General features: G+C 50.4%; 1 protein-coding gene across 1 annotated transcript in view; it reads right to left on the bottom strand.

Annotated features, from left to right (window-relative positions):
- Positions 1–18,597, bottom strand: part of RASSF5 (Ras association domain family member 5) — a 67,388-nt gene that overhangs the window by 34,444 nt on the left and 14,347 nt on the right. Inside the window, exon 2 of the mRNA XM_047076580.1 lies at positions 8,803–8,924. Within this exon, the coding sequence (XP_046932536.1) occupies positions 8,803–8,924 (122 nt within the window). The remainder of the gene's footprint in view (positions 1–8,802; positions 8,925–18,597) is intronic.

An 18,597-nucleotide genomic window follows, 5' to 3' on the forward strand; every position in this document is an offset into this window, starting at 1 on the left:
GGTTAAGCGTTAGCCTTTGGCTCAGGTCATTGTGAGTTTGAGCCCCGAGTCAGGCTCTCTGCTATCAACATGGAGCCTGCTTTAGATCCTCTGTCCCCCTCTCTCTCTGCCCCTCCCCCCACCTCTGTCTCTCTCTCCCTCTCTCACTCTCTCTCTCTCAAAAATTAATAAACTTAAAAGAAAAAGGAATATTTACTGGGTACCTTCTACAAATCATATGCAAATCATATGCAAAGTTATGGCAACCTGGAGAGCAAGCCTCCCCTTCCACCCACACGCAGAACTTGGCCCTCAGGAAGACTCAGGATATCAAAGGAGTCTGCAGCCACCACCCAGGTTTTTTGTGCACTTTCCTGACACTCTGGCAAGAGGGGTCTTTGCCAGTTCTTGTCATTCCCATCAAAGATGGCCCACGTTGCGGCGCCTGGGGGGCTCAGTCCCTTAAATGTCAGACTTCCGGTCATGATCTCATGGTTCCTGACCTCCAGCCCTGCATCTGACAGTGCGCAGTCTGCTTGGGATTCTCTCTCTCACTCCCTCCCTCTCTCTGTCCCTCCCCTTCTCTCTCTCTCTCTCTCTCCCAAAATAAATAATAAACTTTGAAAAAATATATATATTTAAAAAAAATAGATGGCCGTGTACATTTCCCCATCAGACTAGATGAAGGGGACATCTTCCTTGACTAGGGCTTAACCCCAAAGCAATTAGGGCAGGCTCTCTGCTATCAACATGGAGCCTGCTTTAGATCCTCTGTCCCCCTCTCTCTCTGCCCCTCCCCCCACCTCTGTCTCTCTCTCCCTCTCTCACTCTCTCTCTCTCAAAAATTAATAAACTTAAAAGAAAAAGGAATATTTACTGGGTACCTTCTACATGGCAAGTACCAGACCAGGAGTTGAGATTCAGGCCTGGATTAAACATAGTCTCTGCCTTGTCACCATGCACAGTCTAGTAGAACAACATGAAATAAGAAGTTATATTAGAGTTATCAAGCTCTTATACATTTCATATTCTCACTTGATCGGCACAACCCTGCGAGGAAGTATTTTGCAGAGGAATAAACTGAGGCTCAGCGTGGTTAGTTTGCCCTAGTCACAGAGCAAGTAAATGGTAGAATCTGATTTACAGTCCAGACCCTCTGTATCTGACAATTTTCCATTACAACTGTCCTTCCTCCAACGACTCTCACTCCCCACTGCCCACAATAATGTTCCAAACTGCACCCTCCAAGTCGGTCCTTCAAGGCCCTTCACAGCACATGCCCAGCAGGCAGTTCATACCCATCTCCAGCTAGCATAGAGCATCGCTCATTGCAGCCGCACAAAATTTGATTCATGCTCCCAGCAGCTTCCCTGCCCTCTTGTGGTTTGTTCTACTGCTTTCTCTGCCTGTCAAAATCTTATGTCCTCCCCTCTTCCTGACACATATTTACCAGTAACGACCAGACCTCCCACACCTTCCCCATGCTTTTCAGAAGCAGCCTTTCCCAGATGCCCTCTCTGGCTTGAATCTTAAGAATGCCATCCTCCATCCTGAGAGTAGCATTTTACAGTATTAAACCAGCCGTGCAGAGCAGAGAGCTCTATTTCTCCTCAGGCGACTTCCTGTCATAAAAGGTAAGTGGTTACATACCATTTAGGTTAGACTCACAGGAGATTCACTGTCTCGCGGGTTCTAGCCCACACAGCACTTCTGTTGCTTGGCTAACAGCTTTGATAGGGCCCTTGCATTTAAAAACACTGGACACAGTTAAGTCAGGGATACCAAGAGGCACAGGTCCTGAAGAGCTCATGTCAGGTCCGAGTCAGACACAGGGAGTCTACCTTCTAGTTGTCCTCCTTTGATGAGACTAGAAAATCACAAAAGGTGTTTCTGATCAACAACCCTGCCCCCCACCTGCCCCTCTCCAGGCAAGACCAGTCCTCCATTAGCCAGGGCAATGTGGTCACCAGGGTCAGATACAAACAACTCCTGCACTGTGACACGTAGAAAGAGGCCTCGCTGCCTCCTCAGAGACTCAGGACTGACCTGGCCCACCCAGAGGCCATCTCAGGCAGCCACAGTCGGGGTCGAGCTGTGAGGAACACGGGGAAATGTCTCCAGTACCTAAGGATTTCTAGAGAAATAGGTACTAGAGCTGTGTCCCTCCTCAGAGCCAGGATCTCAGGTGCCTCCTGGTTGGGAAGGCTTTCAGCTCTGCCTGATCAGAAACAAGCCGCATGGGTTGGACTGAGCTGGTCAGATAGGCCTTGGGGCGGCTCCTGTGAGAGGCAGCTGCCTAGTGGAAATGAATCACTGCCAGCTTTGGCTAACACTTCTGGCTTCTAGAGCACTGAAGGAAATCTGTGGAGGGTGGAGCAGCTGTCCCAAATGTAGCCAGAGTGGAGCAGGACAGCTGGAGACTGGCTTTGGCACATGTGGGTGGGCTGGCAACAAATGAAATAAAATGGAAACATAAAATATATTCAATTTTCCAAAATAAGGCAGGGAAAAAAGAGGAACAAAGAACAGAAAGGACAGATAGGAAAAAATAGAAACATGATAGACTTAAAATCTAATTATATCGATAATCACATTAAATGCAAATGATCTAAATAACCCAATTAAAGGGCAGAGATTATCCAATTGGATTTAAAAAAAAAAACAAGATCCAACAATTTGCTGTCTACAGGAAATGACTTTTAACTATAAAGACACAAATAGCCTAAAAGTAAAAGGATGGATTAATAAGTATCATGTTCATGGTAATCAAAAGAAAGCTGGAGTGGCTATATTATTATTGGACAAAGTAGATTTCAGAGCAAAGAATATTACCAGGGATAAAGAAGGTTATTTCTTAGTGATAAGGGGTCAATTCATCTAGAGAACATACTAATCCTAAATGTCTAAGCACAATAACGGAGCTTCAAAATTCAGAAAGATAGAACCATAAGGAGAAATAGGGTAATCCACAATTATAATTGGATATTTCAATATTTCTCTCTCAATAACTGATAAAACAAGTAGACAGAACACATGATATACCTCAACAAATGTTAACTACTGTTGTTATCAGTCACAATTAAATGCGATAAACCTTTGTCGAGCATTTCGGAGGAGACCTAGGACCCAGAATCCACTGAGAAAGGTGCAGGTGTGTGTCAGTGTATGTTAGGGAGCCTGAGCAGGGACAGACCCCGCCCCCAGGCTCTCCCCGTCTTGCGGCTGGCTCCCCCGTGTGGTAGTTCTGGGTTCAGCATGTGGCTGTTGGGCTCAGGGTTGGGGCAGGCCAGCGTTCTGGAAAGGCAGAGCCCTGGGTAGACAGACAGCAGCGTGCCTGCTGTGGGAGGGAGCATGGGGCCAGGAGCCAGGAAACTCAGCTCTCCATGCCAGCTGAGTCACCTCGCATGGCTGCAGGGGCTGAGGGAGGCCATTCCAGCAGAGGCCCCGCTAAGGAGTGACAGTAGAGGGTGGGACGTAAGGGTGCGGCAGAAAGGTATCAGCCAGCAACCTGTGGGGCTGATCCACCCTGGGGCTATGGAAGCCATCTATCTGTCCCTTTGGTGAGTGGGGACAGGGTCTTGGTCTTTCCATCTATAAAGGGGAGCCATACCTTGGGCCACAGGGGAGAGGACAATCACCAATCTTATAGCAAAAAGTGCCTGCCAGACCACAGTCATAGTGTCTCGGTTTCATGTCCAGGACAGTGGCCCATCTTTCTGGTATTTTGGAGAGTTGGCAGAGCCAGACCACGAAGGATTTCTGTGCTTGTCCAGATTTGGATTGATTTTGAGAGCCATGGGAAGCCACTGCAGGTTTTCATCACAGGGATGATGGGATAAAAAAATCCAGGAGGGCCATTGGAGGCAACAGAGACAGAGACTCCTACTCCCACCCCCGCAAGGTGAAATCTCTCCCATGGATTGCCGGGAAGCCTCCAAGCCCTTGCTCTGCACTAACACAAACACACACACACACACACACACACAATACAAATAGGCTTTCCCTGTATGGACCATGGAGTGACTTACCTCCACTCTGCACTATTCCCTACGGTAAGTACATAAGGATCCATTCCTCCTTTGTTTCTTTTTTTTTTTTTTTTTTAATGTTTATTCAGTTTAAAGAGACAGAGAGCAAGCAGGGGTGGGGCAGAGAGAGGGAGACAGAATCCAAAGCAGGCTCCAGGCTCCTAGCTGTCATCACAGAGCCTGACGTGGGGCTCAAATTCACGAGCTGTGAGATCATGACCTGAGCCGAAGTCAGACGCTTAACCGACTGAGCCACTCAGGCGCCCCTCCTTTGTTTCTTTTAAATTTTTTTTTCAAGTTTATTTATTTTCAGAGAGAGAGGGAGGGAGGGGCAGTGAGAGGGGGAAAGAGAGAATCCCAAGCAGGCTCCACCGTCAGCCTGATGTGGGGCTTGAACTCATGAACCGTAAGATCATGACCTGAGCCAAGATCAAGAGTCAAATGCTTAACCGACTGAGCTGCCCAGGCGCTCCCACCTCCCATCTCTCCTTTGGCTGAGTGCCTTAGCACTGGCTCAGATGGCTGGAATTTTCTTCCCAGCTGCCCAGGTTCTCTCCACGGTCACAGCCTCCCTTAGGCAGGGGCCAGACCCAGTGCACTGGTAATCGAAGCACTCACTGGATGACCTAAGAGACTAGCTTCTGTAGGCAGCATTTCCCACTGACGGCACCTAAAAGGATTTTAGAGCAGTGCCTGGCTCAGTAAATACATGTGGAAGGAATCTGAGGCAGTCCTTGGAAACATGTTGTTCTTTCAATTTTAGAGATTAAGAATTTATCGAATATGTGTCAGGGAAAAAATCCTCAGGACATCAAACCAGTGGTTCAAGGATTTTTAAATTTTCCTTGAACACACGTTTTATCTAAGTTTGATAAAATGAACGTATTTAAAGAGCAATATTAAGGAAATCGTAGCACAGGAGGAACATGGGGATGGCCAGACTCCCACGTGTGGAAAGTGCCTGAGTGAGGGCCAGGCCGGGCTGTGTGCAGCCAGGAGCGGGAGGCTGGTTTCTGGGTGCTCCTGGCTCCTAGCTCCCGAAAGGGCAGGGGGAGGGGAAGGACCCTGGGAGCAGCAGGTGTAAACAGCTTCAGTGCCCGGCTGTGAGTGACCTGAGTGGAAGGAAGATCGCTTATGGTTTTGCTTGTCACCTGCGCATTCCATGCACCAACACAAGTGGCACCAGAGGCCACGGAGGCAGAGCTGCGAGGCGTCCCCTGGGCTACAGTGGGTTATGATGAGAATCAACAGTTGGGGCAAGAACTTCCACCCTCGGGGTCTGCTTCCGCAAAGGCAATGAAAGGCCTGGACCAAACTGGCAAACTCGAGCTCCATTGCGAGGGCACCGGGGCGTCCCTGAGGGTTTTTTGGGTTTTTTTTCATCACAGAGTGACATCTAGGAGTAAAGACCACCTGAAGCATAAAGTAATCAGGGCCTAGTAAAGGAACTGCAGCCATGCTGGCAATTTCTTGTGGTCTTTGGCCAATGCCAGCCATGTTCTCTGGGAATCAGGGTGAAACTGAAGAAGGGACCTGGGGTGGACACGAAGGGGATTTGCTAGGTCAACAAGAAGTGCCCAGGGAAAAAGTCACATATCACAGACGTCAGAGATCTCCAAGGAGAGATTCTAAAACACTCGTTTTGGGGCACTTGGGTGGTTCAGTCCATTGAACGTCTGACTCTTGATTTCAGCTCAGGGTATGATCTCATGGTCGTGGGATGGAGCCTCACATTTGACTCAGTGCTGAGCGCACAGCCTGCTTGAAACTCTCTCTGCCTCTCCTTCTGAACCTCCCCTGCTTGCACCCAGTCTCTCTGTCTCTCAAAAAAAAAAAATAATAATAATAATAGGGGCACCTGGGTGGCTCAGTCGGTTAAGCGTCCGACTTTGGCTCAGGTCATGATCTCATGATTCATGAGTTTGAGCCCATGTCTGGCTCTGTGCTGACAGCTGAGAGCTTAGGGTCTGTTTCGGATTCTGTGTCTCCCTCTCTCTCTATGCCTCCCCTGCTCGAGCTCTGTCTCTGTCTCTCAAAAATAAAATAAAAGTACTAGGTTTGTGGTGGAGAAAGAACAGGTGGGCACCTTTCCTCCGTTTCTCCACTTGGGAGAGTCAAGCACAACCCACAGGGCCTGTTAAGTTTGCAGCTGGGGTTTCTGAGTCCATCTCTGCCCCCTCACACACCTACCCCTCTTCCTCCCTCCCTGTCTCCCTCTGGCATGGCAGAGAGAAGACAGCCAGAACCTTGGGATTACTGCTTTTCAAAGGTGGAGGCCAGATACTTATCTACAGGATGATCCCAACCATGTTTTGAAAAATGGATGAATATACAGGAAGAAAATGTAAAAATGTTAACTCACAGTGGTTCCTTCCAGACGGAAGGAAATCAGTAATTTTCTTTTCCTTAAAGAGTTGCAAGGAGAAATGCCACCAAGCTGAGACCTCCCAGCAGCCATATGCCCCCAAACTAGCTGAGTTCAGACCAGGCCACAACAAAGCCTCCCAGGAAGACGGCACTGGCACATGAAGCTAGCTCTGCCCAGGTGACCACGTCAAGGTGAAAGAAAGCTCCATGCTGGTATTTAACTGAAAATCAAGCCAAGGCGGAAATCAGCATAAACAAGCCTTTTAGAAAAGGGGAGCGAGCCTAGAGCAGGGCCCAGGTTTTATTGATAGAAGGCTAGGTCCTGCCCTGGCTGTGCTGAGGCATGCAGTCGGGCCTGTCCAAGGCAAACATAACAGCCGACCCAGCCGGCGGGGAGCAAACCCCACTCCAGACTGTTTGCTGGCTGGGGGGCCGTTCAGCACCCACGTGGGACCCTTGGACCCTTCTGTGTGGTTCTGTGTGGCTCCTTCTCTATTTTACTGGTGGATGTACTCTAGACATTGGTGGATGAGTCTAGACTCAGCCTTGATGTAGTTTGCCACATGGTTCTGCGGTTGACTCCTCTTTCCAGCAGAGGAAAGAGGGGAGCACTCTGCTTCCGAATACTCAGACTTGGAAGCCCCTGTTTGCTGTTGACGCCCTGAGGGGGAGACAAGATACACAGCAAACTCCAGGGCCTGCCCACCACACTTGGGAGTTAGCTAAACTGTTCCAGGTAAGGGTTTCTAGACCTCCCCTGGGCCAGATAATTCTTTGCTGTGGGGGCCTGTCTTGTGTAATGTAGGGTGTTTAGCAGCATCCCTGGCTTCTCCCCCTAGATGCCAGTAGCATCACCCCAGTTGGGACAACCAAAAATATCTCCAGAAACTGCCATTTCTAGGAAATGCTGCTGCAGGGTGTGCTCTGTAACCCCCCTCCTCCATCTTGTAAGGAAAACCTTAGGCAAAATTCTGCATCGTTCGGCCGGGTTTGGGAGGTCTGACGTGCCCCTCCTTCCTCCTCACTCCTCGTGGGGCATCAAGGCCTGGTTACATTCGGGCCGCACTAGAAACAGTTCCTATTCCAAAATGTGTGGAGGATGTACAGAATTTTTGTAAACATGTACCTTAGAACCCATTCGGTCTCGTTCTTATAGAAACATACATCATGTTTGCTTTCTAGCAATGCTTTCCCAATGGGAGAGAAGGGGTGGGGGAACAGCAGGAAGGCTGGTAACACCCACAGGCAGATCAGGTGACTAATCATGGCCAGAAAATGCCTGTGGATGGCCTGTCTCAGGAGCTGGGGCCCACTTGGGATTCCCCCGGGGCCACTAGTGTTCTCTCCAGGAAGTAACCAGTCATTCGGCACCTGTGTTGTCTCTCACAGCACCCTGGGCTTATTTGTTTAAAATCTCACTCCCCTCCTCTACCGCAAGCACAGGGAGGGCAGGCACCGTGTCTGTTTGCTTCATCACTAAGTCCTTGGCATTCCTGGGCCTGGCACATGGTCAACCCTAAAAACCTATTTCTTAAATGAATAGATGAACGATATCTGGGAACACTCCATACTTCCTTGACCAGCAACTCATACATTAAGGATCAGATCAAATGTCCCTGATGTCTCCCAACAGAAACAATTGCCTTGCATTCTCAAAACACTTGACTCATGCTTCTTTTATTGCAACATGCATCAGAGTACATACTCTTGGGTTGTATTCTGTGTCCCCTGCCAGAATGTAAGGTCTCTGGGGACAAGCACTGTGAAGCACCATTTATTATCCCCACTCTCACCAGTGCTTGGCACACAATGGATACTCAATGAGGGCTCATTCAATGCAAGAATCAAAAAATCTTGTCCTGTCTCCATTGCAAATCCTAGACATCAAAGTTTGGGTGCCTCCTGACTCAAGAGCCTTGGCTAAACCCATGAACCAGAGGCTGCTTTGGGTATCGATTTCCTGGTTCTTGAACACAAAGCAAGAATATCTGCCCAGCCCTTCTAAAGTTATATCTAGGTTAGCAGGCTGACCACAGGGAGGAGGATACCCTGGAGGAGCCTCAGCCCCGAAATCCCCACTGCCCCAGGGCTATGAGGCTTCAAAGGACCTTCAGGAGCCTTCTCTCCTTCCTGCCCTCATCTATACCCACACCTCTAGCTTGAAGCCCTCGGCCAAAGCAGGCTCTGTGCTTGGAGAGCACTGAAGAGCACTTCTGAGTGTCTACACAGTTCTCTGTGTCACTGTTCCTGTTCCATCATCCCAGGCCCTTGGAAAGGAGTGTGTCTGGCCAGGAGGAGACCCCAACATCCAGCACGCGTGCGGTATTCATGCCACCTCCTGCTGACCAGAGCTCCCGGGCAAAGAAAGTGGAGTCTAGGACACCAGAGGAAGCTGTTCCCAGCCCGGTCCCTGAGCTTTGCTGCCTACCTGGCTGAAGACTGGAGTGAGGGTGCTTTCTGGAGAGGGTCTGTCCTGGGATGGGCCTCCCTGCTGACTGCAGTCCAGCTGGATCAGATGGCGGCACTCCGGGTGGCAGGTGAATTTACAGTCTGGAGGGAAAGAAGCACCAGGGGATTAGGAGTCAGGCAGGATTCTATCCACTTCCACCCGGAGAAATACCCTGGGAGATGGCGTTTCGCTCCAGGAAGGAAAACCGTGAAGGAGAGAAGTGGAGCGTGGGAGGACACCTCGGTGCCACAGGGAATGGCTGGTGACGGGTAATGCGTGTTTTATGCGTTTGCAAACTGTTCTCACCACCGTTATTTTGTGTGACCTTGCAATCATTATTATTGCCACTTTACAGACAGGAAATTGGGATCTAGGGACCTTAGTGACTTTCTCAAGGTCAAGTCATCTGACTTCAGGCTGGTGCTCTTTCTACTGATTGACATCAATCACCAGGGATCACAGATCCCTGGAGAAAGACTTCACTTTTCTGGGCCTCATTTTGCCAGCCTGTAGGATACAGGTAATAGCTTCCCTGCCTGGTGCACAAGGAAGTTCATAGTCATAGGGGAGAACAGGTCTTAACAAATTAAAAGTGCCTCCAGGGACAAAGGCGTTATCCTCAACAGGAAGGACTGTTACCTGTCTCTGACCCTGCCCCAACCAGAAATGTGGAGGCGGCTTCTCTAACCCAGCTTAAAAGGCCCGCAGACAACATCCCAAATCAGGTGCTTCATGGGAAAGCATATGTTTCTTTTTTTTTTTTTTATGTTTTATTTATTTCTGAGAGAGAGAGAGACAGAGCATGAGCGGGGGAGGCGCAGAGAGAGAGGGAGACACAGAATCAGAAACAGGGTCCTGGTTCTGAGCTGTCAGCACAAAGCCCAACGCGGGGCTCCAATCACAAACCTTGAGATCGTGACCTAAGCCGAAGTCAGACGCTCAACCAACTGAGCCCCCCAGGAGCCCTGGGAAAGCATACATTTCATAGACAATGTTCATTTCCATGGAAGCAGGACTAAATCTCCAGGGTTGTACAGAGCCTTGGGAACTACTTTAGCGGTGGGGAGACTGAGGCTCAGAGAGGTGAAGTGAGTTTGCCCAGTGACACACGGCTCAGCAGCAGGGCCAGTGCTGCCAGCACTTCCCCGGGGGGCGGGGGGGGGGGGGGGCTCTCTGCAGCCTCTTCAGCAGGAGGCCAGGCAAGGGAAGGAGAGCACTACAGAGGATGGGAGTGAAGTAAAGAAACCCACGGAAGTCCATCAGCAGGCGAAATGCCCGGATTTGGTCAGGTTTGAGGTGCGGTTCCTACACACAGCTTCTGGGCCAGCTGGGGTCACCTGTCCCGGAGGTGCCACAGCTCGGCCCGAAGACCCAGCCCAGGCAGGGTGCAGAGTCTCTCTTGAGAAGGCTGACTTCCTGAATGCAAGGCCAGGTGTGTGGGGATGGGCTGATCTGGACAGGATCTGTGGTAGGGGACACGATAGCCTGCACTTGTTTGGACAATCTGGGGACTGGGGGACAACCTGGGGACTGGGGGACACTGTTTGGACAATCTGGGGACTGGGCTGACAGGAACTCAGGCTCCTGACATTCTTTTCCTTCTTTGTAACAATCTCCAAAAATCCAGCACATGTGGATTCTTTTTTTTTTTATTAATTAATTTATTTATTTTGAGAGAGAGAAAGAGTGTGTGTGAGGGGTAGAAGAGAGAGAGAGAGAGAGAGAGAGAGAGAGAGAAAGGGAGAGAATCCCAAGCAGGATCCACACTGTTAGCACGGAGCTCAATGTGGGGCTTGAACTCACGAACCCATGAGATCATGACCTGAGCCAATATCGTGTGTAATTGGATGCTTAACCTACTGAGCTACCCAGGCATCCCCCATCTTGGGCCCAGGGTGAGTCTGTTCTTCTCCCACTCTTTTGGGGGTTTTGGAGTGAGACTTCCACTCTCCGCAGATGCCCTCTTCCTTTACACCCCCAAAGATGAGCACCTGACACAGGTTTTGCCACAAATGTCTGCAGGGGAGCATTCTCAGAAATGTGGGGACACACAGAGATTCCGGAACCCTGAGACCATCTGACTCAATCAGTGGTCTCAAGCTCTCAGCCACCATTCTGGAATAGCGTTTAGAAGCTCTCTTGCTTATCCCCCTCATGCCCGAATGCCACCAATATCCCCTCCTTCAGACCCTGCCCTTGTCCAGGCCTTCCCGACTCTCCTTACAAGCCGTCCCCTCACCTGGAGACAGAATGGTGAAGCCATTGTCTGAGGTATGAACCCTACACTTCCAAGTGCCCACATGTATTTCTGGGCCCCCCAGTAGGAGATCTCTGCCCCACACAGGGATGGCCTCACTCTTAGTGGGGTGAAGGGCACAGGGGGATATGCAGGCCAAGTCTCCCCTGCCCACAGTGCCCAGAAATGCCGGGGCCTTGATAAGGCAGCACCGAGGCCAGAGTCCACACAGAGAAGCATTGTTCCAAGACTCTGCTCCGGGAACACACCTGTACAGCTTCTGGTAGCGCTCTGAGCGATGAAGAATGCTCCGGGGCTGCCAAGAAGTGGAAACAAGGAAGAGAAGAAAGGACTAGAAGTTCTCCCAACTCGACAGCAAACAAGAGCTGCCACCAACTCACAAATGGGAAAGCGTCGTAAGGCAGGAGGATGTCCTCCAATCTCTTCTTTGAACTCCTGGTACCGTTGACTCAGGCTTTGTATGTCCACCCGTGCATCATGTCCTTCTCTCTCTCTGTCTCTGTGCTCTGTCTCTGCTCTGTTTCTCTCTCTCTCTCTCTCTCTCTCTCTGTGCTCTGTCTCTGCTCTGTTTCTCTCTCTCTCTCTCTCTCTCTGTCTCTGTGCTCTGTCTCTGCTCTGTTTCTCTCTCTCTCTCTCTGTGCTCTGTCTCTGCTCTGTTTCTCTCTCTCTCTCTCTCTCTCTCTCTCTCTCTGTGCTCTGTCTCTGCTCTGTTTCTCTCTCTCTCTCTCTCTCTCTCTCTCTCTCTGTGCTCTGTCTCTGCTCTGTTTCTCTCTCTCTCTCTCTCTCTCTGTGCTCTGTCTCTGCTCTGTTTCTCTCTCTCTCTCTCTCTCTCTGTGCTCTGTCTCTGCTCTGTTTCTCTCTCTCTCTCTCTCTGTCTCTGTGCTCTGTCTCTGCTCTGTTTCTCTCTCTCTCTCTCTCTCTCTCTCTGTCTCTGTGCTCTGTCTCTGCTCTGTTTCTCTCTCCCTCTCTCTCTCTCTCTCTCTCACACACACACACACACCCTGAAAACAGCACCAAACCTCAGAAAGATTTTCTTTTACAGTCCTGACGCTGAGCTGGATACAGCTAGGGGACAGAAGACTCCAGGGAGAATATTTGGGGATTTTATAAAAAGCACATTTGAGCACCGATGACTTTGTTCCATCAGACCGTGTAATCACAGACTGTAGCAAAACCACTGAAACACATCTTGATACTTCCAGGCCCCCTGGAAATGCTAAGCGCAGGTCTTTTCCGCCAGCAGAGATGAAGTCAGAGCCCCCACGCCCTTCTCCAAACGCGGAAGCAAGCCCCACAAGCCACAGCCAGCAGCCTGCGGGCCTGATGTGCTCCGAGTGGGAAGATCCATGGGATTCCAAAGGCAGAGGCATGTTCCACTGGGACCCAGTGGTTAACCCCCACGAGCCATCTTTCCCTCAAGACAGCTCATCGCGAGTACTGCTAAGCCATCTCCTTGGTATTCATTGCCCTCCACAGCCTTCAACTGGCGCTCAATCTGGACACGGAAAGGGAGAGAGACCTTGGGTAACACAGGGACACAGAGGCCCCCAGGAACGGCCCAAGCTTCCCTGAACAGCCAGAACCACCATCTGTGGTAACAACTCTAATGTCTTGAGCACAGACCTCCCCACACCCGAGGATAACGATGAATAAGACAAGACTTCTGGGGGAGTCAGGCTACCTGGGCAGACAGGACCCATGTGTGAAGAGATAACTAATGAGGAAGACAGCACAGATCCAGGAAACCTGTTCAGAGGACAGAGACCCCTGCCAGCCACGGCAGTTGGGAAGGTTTCTTGGTGAGGGAGGCTCTGGGGACCTTGAAGAATGGATCAGATTCCAGACGACTCATATTTCCACATCACAAGGGCCAAGAGGAGGCAGGGAGCTCTGACATCAAAAAGAGGATAGGACAAGAATCTCCCGACAAGAGGCAGCAAAGATTAGGGTGTGACATTCCTCGGTTCTAATAGAAGTATCTTAGAGAGAACAGCATTTCTTGCATCTTTATTTTATTTTTATTTTTTTGAGATAGAGCATGCAAGAGCGGGGCAAGGGCAGAGAGAGGGAGAGAGAGAGAGAGAGAGAGAGCGAGCAGGGGAGAAGGACAGACGGAGAGAGAGAGAAGCTTAAGCAGGCTCTACGCTCTGTGCAGAGCCCCGTGCGGGGCTTAATCTCACGGCCGTGAGATCATGACCTGAGCCAAAATCAGGAGGCGGACGCTTAACTGACTGAGCCACATAGGCGCCCCAAGAACTGGTATTTCTTGACCTTAGTACTGTCATCTATAAAAGAGAATTATCATCCCTTCCGGTCTCCATCCTTCCCTTCCATCTATAACCCCTGGCTGCATTCTTGGGGATAGTTTGAGGAAAATAAATGTGCCTCCAGGTCCTGGAAGAGGCGCTTCTGGAAACAGAGGACGTGACTGTAAGGAGAAATGATGGAGACAAATCATAAGAGGGGTCCTTCTCCAAGGAGGGACCCCTGAGCCAGGACGGAGAGAAGGTTCCTAGGACCCACCCTCAGCACCCAGACTGCGTTAGTTTCCCAGTTGTTGTAATAAAGTACCTTGAACTAGTGGCTTAAAACTGAAATTTATTTGAGTTCGGAAGGCTGCAAGGCTGATAAGGAACTCTTTGCCCTCTCACCCCAGAGTTGCACGTAAGACGCTGAGGTAATGTGGAGTTCTCTACTTAACTGCCCCTGAGAAAAGGCCTGGGGTGAGGGCGGAGGCTGGCACCCAGGGTACAGAGCCTGGTTTGCAGTGGGCCCACAGGCCTCCCTCGGGGTCACTCCCAGGTCAGCGAAGACCAGCTTCTTGCCCTGAATGACCACAGCCACTTCTGAGGCCCAAGGGGAAAGCATGACAGCCTGTGAATCTAGGAGCCCCACACCCATTCTCTGGGTACCCCAGGCCTTCTTGGAGAAGGTCAGCCTCCGAACAAACTTTTCTCCCTCCCCCTTTCCGCCTTCAGGGACCTGGCCTGTACTGCGGTGTGATGGCCAGAGAATGGACTTTGAGGTAGGCCTGGTCTTCAGTCACACTCAGCCAGCTCCATGACCTTAGATAAGTTACTGCACTTCTCTGAGCATTAATCTCGTCAAGCATAAAACGGGAATGAGCTCCTAGGGCGTCCATGAGGATTCAATGGGGTTCTTGGTGCAGAGCACTGCATGGGGATGGGGGGACCTCAGCCAACATCCCACCCCCACCCCCGGCACCGCCTTGCCAGGCAGACTCCTTACCCCACTCAGCTCCTGGCGGATGATCTACAGTTTCACCAACCTTCCCCCAGCTAGTCATTTCAAAGCAAGCACACAAGTAGCTTTTAGTTTTAAAATAATTTTGTTCTGAGGCACTACAGAGAAATCTGAAAAAACAAAACAAACAAAAGTGCATTGGAAAAACTCAGTGTTAACATAAGTTTTTAAAAAACAAAAGTAAGGGTTGTCCTGGCCCTCCAGAGCAAGTCAGTGGGGACAGTCCTCAGTGGCGGGGGTCCCTTCTCAGACCTTCTCAGGACCCTTCAAGCATCCCCCATTCTTGCACTGGGAGCCACTCCCAGTAGTGTGCTCCAAACCCATAAAATAGTGTCAGTCAAAGGGATTTGAGCAGCAGTGCTTTTTCCCTCTGCCCCAGCAGGCAATGGCCACAGCACCCCTCCCTGAGGTCTCCACCTGGTCCTGGGAAGTAGCAGTTCACAGTTCCAGCCCCAGCCACTCAGCCTGGGAGCTCTGAACCCCACCCGTCCTGTCTGCCTGCCCTGGACCGGCTCTTCAAACACGGCCCCTTTATCTCCGGGATGCCACAGCTGGGACACTCAACTATTTGGGCAACAGCAGTTCTTGTGCTGAGATCCCCGGGCAGCGTCACCAGAGAGGCTCGTTCATCAGCCACGGTCAAGCTCCACGAGCAGTGGGCTCTCGGCCTCCCCCACTCAAAGAGGCCCAGCCTCGGGACCTCTGCTCTCCATGACACCACAGCGGAGCCAACCATCTCATCACACGGACAGATGACGATGGCAGGAAAGCAAGCACAATGGACACCGGGCTCCCAGCACCAGCTGCCTCACAGAGGCACCAAAGTGCATCCACTCAGCAGCAGTAAATCAGAAATCCTTAGAGCACAGGTGCCTTAAGGACACTGCTTGCCGTGTATGACAGAGGTCTTTGCGAACAGGTGCAGGGGACGGAGCACTTAATCAGGAGCTAGGGAATGAACGGAGTCTGGCCTCCAGAGTTACTCAGATCAGGGTTTGAACCCAAGCTCTGCTTCCAATTGACTATGATGTGCCTGGACAATTTGCTTAACCTCAGCAAAATATGGGATTTATTTAGCCTCAACTTCCTCATCTGCAAAATGGAGCTAGCAGTATCTCCCTTGCCAGCAGATTTGTTGCCAACATCAAAGAGAACGTATGTAAAGCATCCAGTATTGCCTGGTACCATAGTAGGTGCTCAGTAAATGATAGCTGTCATTTTCAACACTATGGGATTCCGGAGTCTGGGTACCCTGCTTCAGCATGTGATGCCAGCCAAAAAAACCTCTCCGTTTTGGGGTCTTCTTCCAAGGTATTACAGTGGTAAGAGTCAGGCAACTTTCCAAAAAGTTCCTCCTACCTGCTCCAGCCTCCTTCCTGCCCTTCCTTTGATGGGCCCAGAGGAGCAGGGCAGGGACATGATGGCGGTGGGGAGAGGGGTGTATTGGAGGGCAGGAAGGTAGAGAGACTGTGATTTGTCAAGTCTGGAGGTCGTGGCAATTGCCAAGATCAACACGATCTATACATTTTTTCATACTCCTGGCTTGACTCCTAGCGAGGGCGGAGCAAAGGAATGGAAACTCCCCACTCCGAGGGTCAGGCAGCCAGCTTAGGACATCTGCATCTGTATGTTTCCAGGAAGTCCCTCGAACCCCTGGCTTGTTGAGACCATATACTTCCAGTCCCTTGTTTCAGAGGACAGGCCACCCCTGAGGGCACTCAGCACTCCCTCCCCACCCCCAGCCTGGATGGCCTGGAGACACACAACTGCCCCCCCACCACTGTCCAACCCCAATCCAACACACACACACACACACACACACACACACACACACACAGCCCAGCCCACAGAATGTGCTTGAAAGCAAGCCAGGAAGCCAGCAGGAAGGGTCGATGTAGTGCAGAGGAGCGACCTGGAAGCTAGGCCCATGTCTCAGGTCAGAGATTATGGGTCACTCCCACGGACAAGTGAGGTGGGCAGCTGGGCGCACTGAGGGAGATGTCGCTGTGGCAAGAGCCAAGTGGGGTGTGCCTGGACACGCTCAAGCCTGGAGCAGATATTCAGTTCCCATGTGAAATAGAGGGCTGGGGTGGGCAGGCTATATGGCAGCAGGCTCCCCCAGGTCAGGCATGCTGAGGAAGGAAAGTGCTCAGGAGGTAAGGTTGGGATGCAGTTGAACTGAGGGCGGGAGGCCACCCCAAGATCTTGGTCTCCACCCTCCCCCAAAGTGACCGGATGGGTTAGATGCGTGGCAGGGCTGGGTGGGGTTGATGTGCACTTTTGAGCGACACTTTTGTACTGAAGGGAAAGGCAAAAGGTCCTGCCCAGTTGCTCAGGCACCAAAGGGGATACTAAGAGTCTTTCTGGGACCTTGGTCCTTGGGCCTCATGTATCAGCTGTTCATGCCCCGAGCCTAGGTTCTCCCCTGACTCGTCCCCCGAGAGCCTGGCTGACACTGGGTGCCGGGCTGGCCTGCAGAGGCACAATCCTGCCCCATGTGGGAGGGTGTGGGTGGGCATGCCTCTCGGGCAGGCCCATTACTCATCTGTCTCCAACTTCACATCCCGAGGCCAAAAGCACCAACAAAAAGAAGGTACTGTGTCCTTCCAGGCCGGGGGTGTGGGCTGGGGGTATTCGGGGAGGGGCGGATGGAACAAGGGAGGGCCGGTCAGTTCGCAAGTTCAGACAGATGACGCAGGAAGTGAGGGAAGCGTCAGACGGTGCCCTCCCTCCCTGGGCCCAGTGAGGCCGCAGACGTGGGCCTAACCCCAGTGTACCTTTCCTATGTGGTCTGTTTCGTGCCACTTCAGTCTGTGGGTGCTGCACCCTGAAGTATATTTGTATGCTTCCTGTCCTGTGCATATGTGTATATATGTTTAAAATTATACACAACCTTAATAGGGTTGAGCCACTTTTAACAATGCATGCTTCAGCCTTAGCTGGTACTAACTGACCCTCTGCCAGAACTATATGCCAGACTGCTCCCTCTGTTCTCTTCTGTCCCCACCCCCTGGCTTTCACTATATTACCTACATTTCCTATGTTTATAACATTGACACTCTACCGTAGCCATAATTCTCACAGTTGTCTACAGTTAATTCTACTTTTAAGCTGATTCAGTCTTTTTGCAACAGTGAAACTATTTTTTAATAGTTTGTATTTTAATGAATCTTTTTTTAATGTTTATTTATTTTAAGAGAGGGAAAGAGAGTGTGCGTAAGCGCGAGCAGGGGAGGGGTAGAGGGAGAGGGAGACAGAGAATGTCAAGCAGGCTCCATGCTGTCAGCACAGAGCCCAACGTGGGGCTCAAACCCATGAACTGTGAGATCATGACTGGAGCCAAAACCAAGAGTTGGTCGCTTAACCAACTGAGCCACCCAGGTGCCCCATTAATTAATCCACTGGATGATTGAAAACATTTTTGTAGTATATTTCTATATGCACTATGTTTCCCAATAATGCTTCAAGTACCTTAAAGAGATACACCCCTATGTTATGAGTGGCATTGCAGCACTGTGGCCCCATGCAGCAGTTTCTTGATGACAGTGGTGGTGGGGACGAGATGTGGATGAAGAAAAAATAGAAGTGGGCGAGTCTGCAGGCCCTCAGTGGGATATCACAGAGCATCTCCAAGACTCCTCCCCGCTTTGGTCGATAATAGTAAGAAGCAATACATTCTGGGGAAAGTCAAAGTAAATGATATCAGGTGGGATCCCAGGGTGGGAAAGCCCAATAGATCTCATTCTTCGTGTGTAAGTGTCTGTAGATTTGTCATCTGGATCCTGGGACACCATATCCAAAAAAGTTCAAGTTGTATTTAGGGTATGGCCACACAGATAGAAGTGTAAAGATACGGTACAATTTTTCAACAGGGGCGATTAGAGTATGTGCACCCATCAGGACACATGAGCTCAGAGAGACACAGAGTATTAAACCTTTTTATACAGTTAGGCCCTGTCTTTCCACATAAATCTAGTTATTAGTTTTTCATGTGCACATGCATGCATTCATCCCACGTGCATTTTTTGAGGGCCTTCTAAAGTGAACCACTGTTCTAAAGGATAGCATGTTATACCCATAATAGGAACATAATATTCCATAATAGGAACAAGCAGATGATACATATATACACACGCACACACATATATACAGGTATGTCCTATTTTGATTACCACCATGGAAAAAAATAAATCCTATTGCCAGAGCACCTAAAGAAAAAAAATTTTTAAACATTGTAGGCAGTTGGGCTTAAG

This window comes from Lynx rufus, unplaced genomic scaffold (genome assembly GCF_022079265.1).
Source record: "Lynx rufus isolate CCGP_SWC_20201006 ecotype Redwood Valley unplaced genomic scaffold, mLynRuf1.p SCAF_15, whole genome shotgun sequence".
NCBI classification, from domain to species: Eukaryota; Metazoa; Chordata; class Mammalia; order Carnivora; family Felidae; genus Lynx; species Lynx rufus.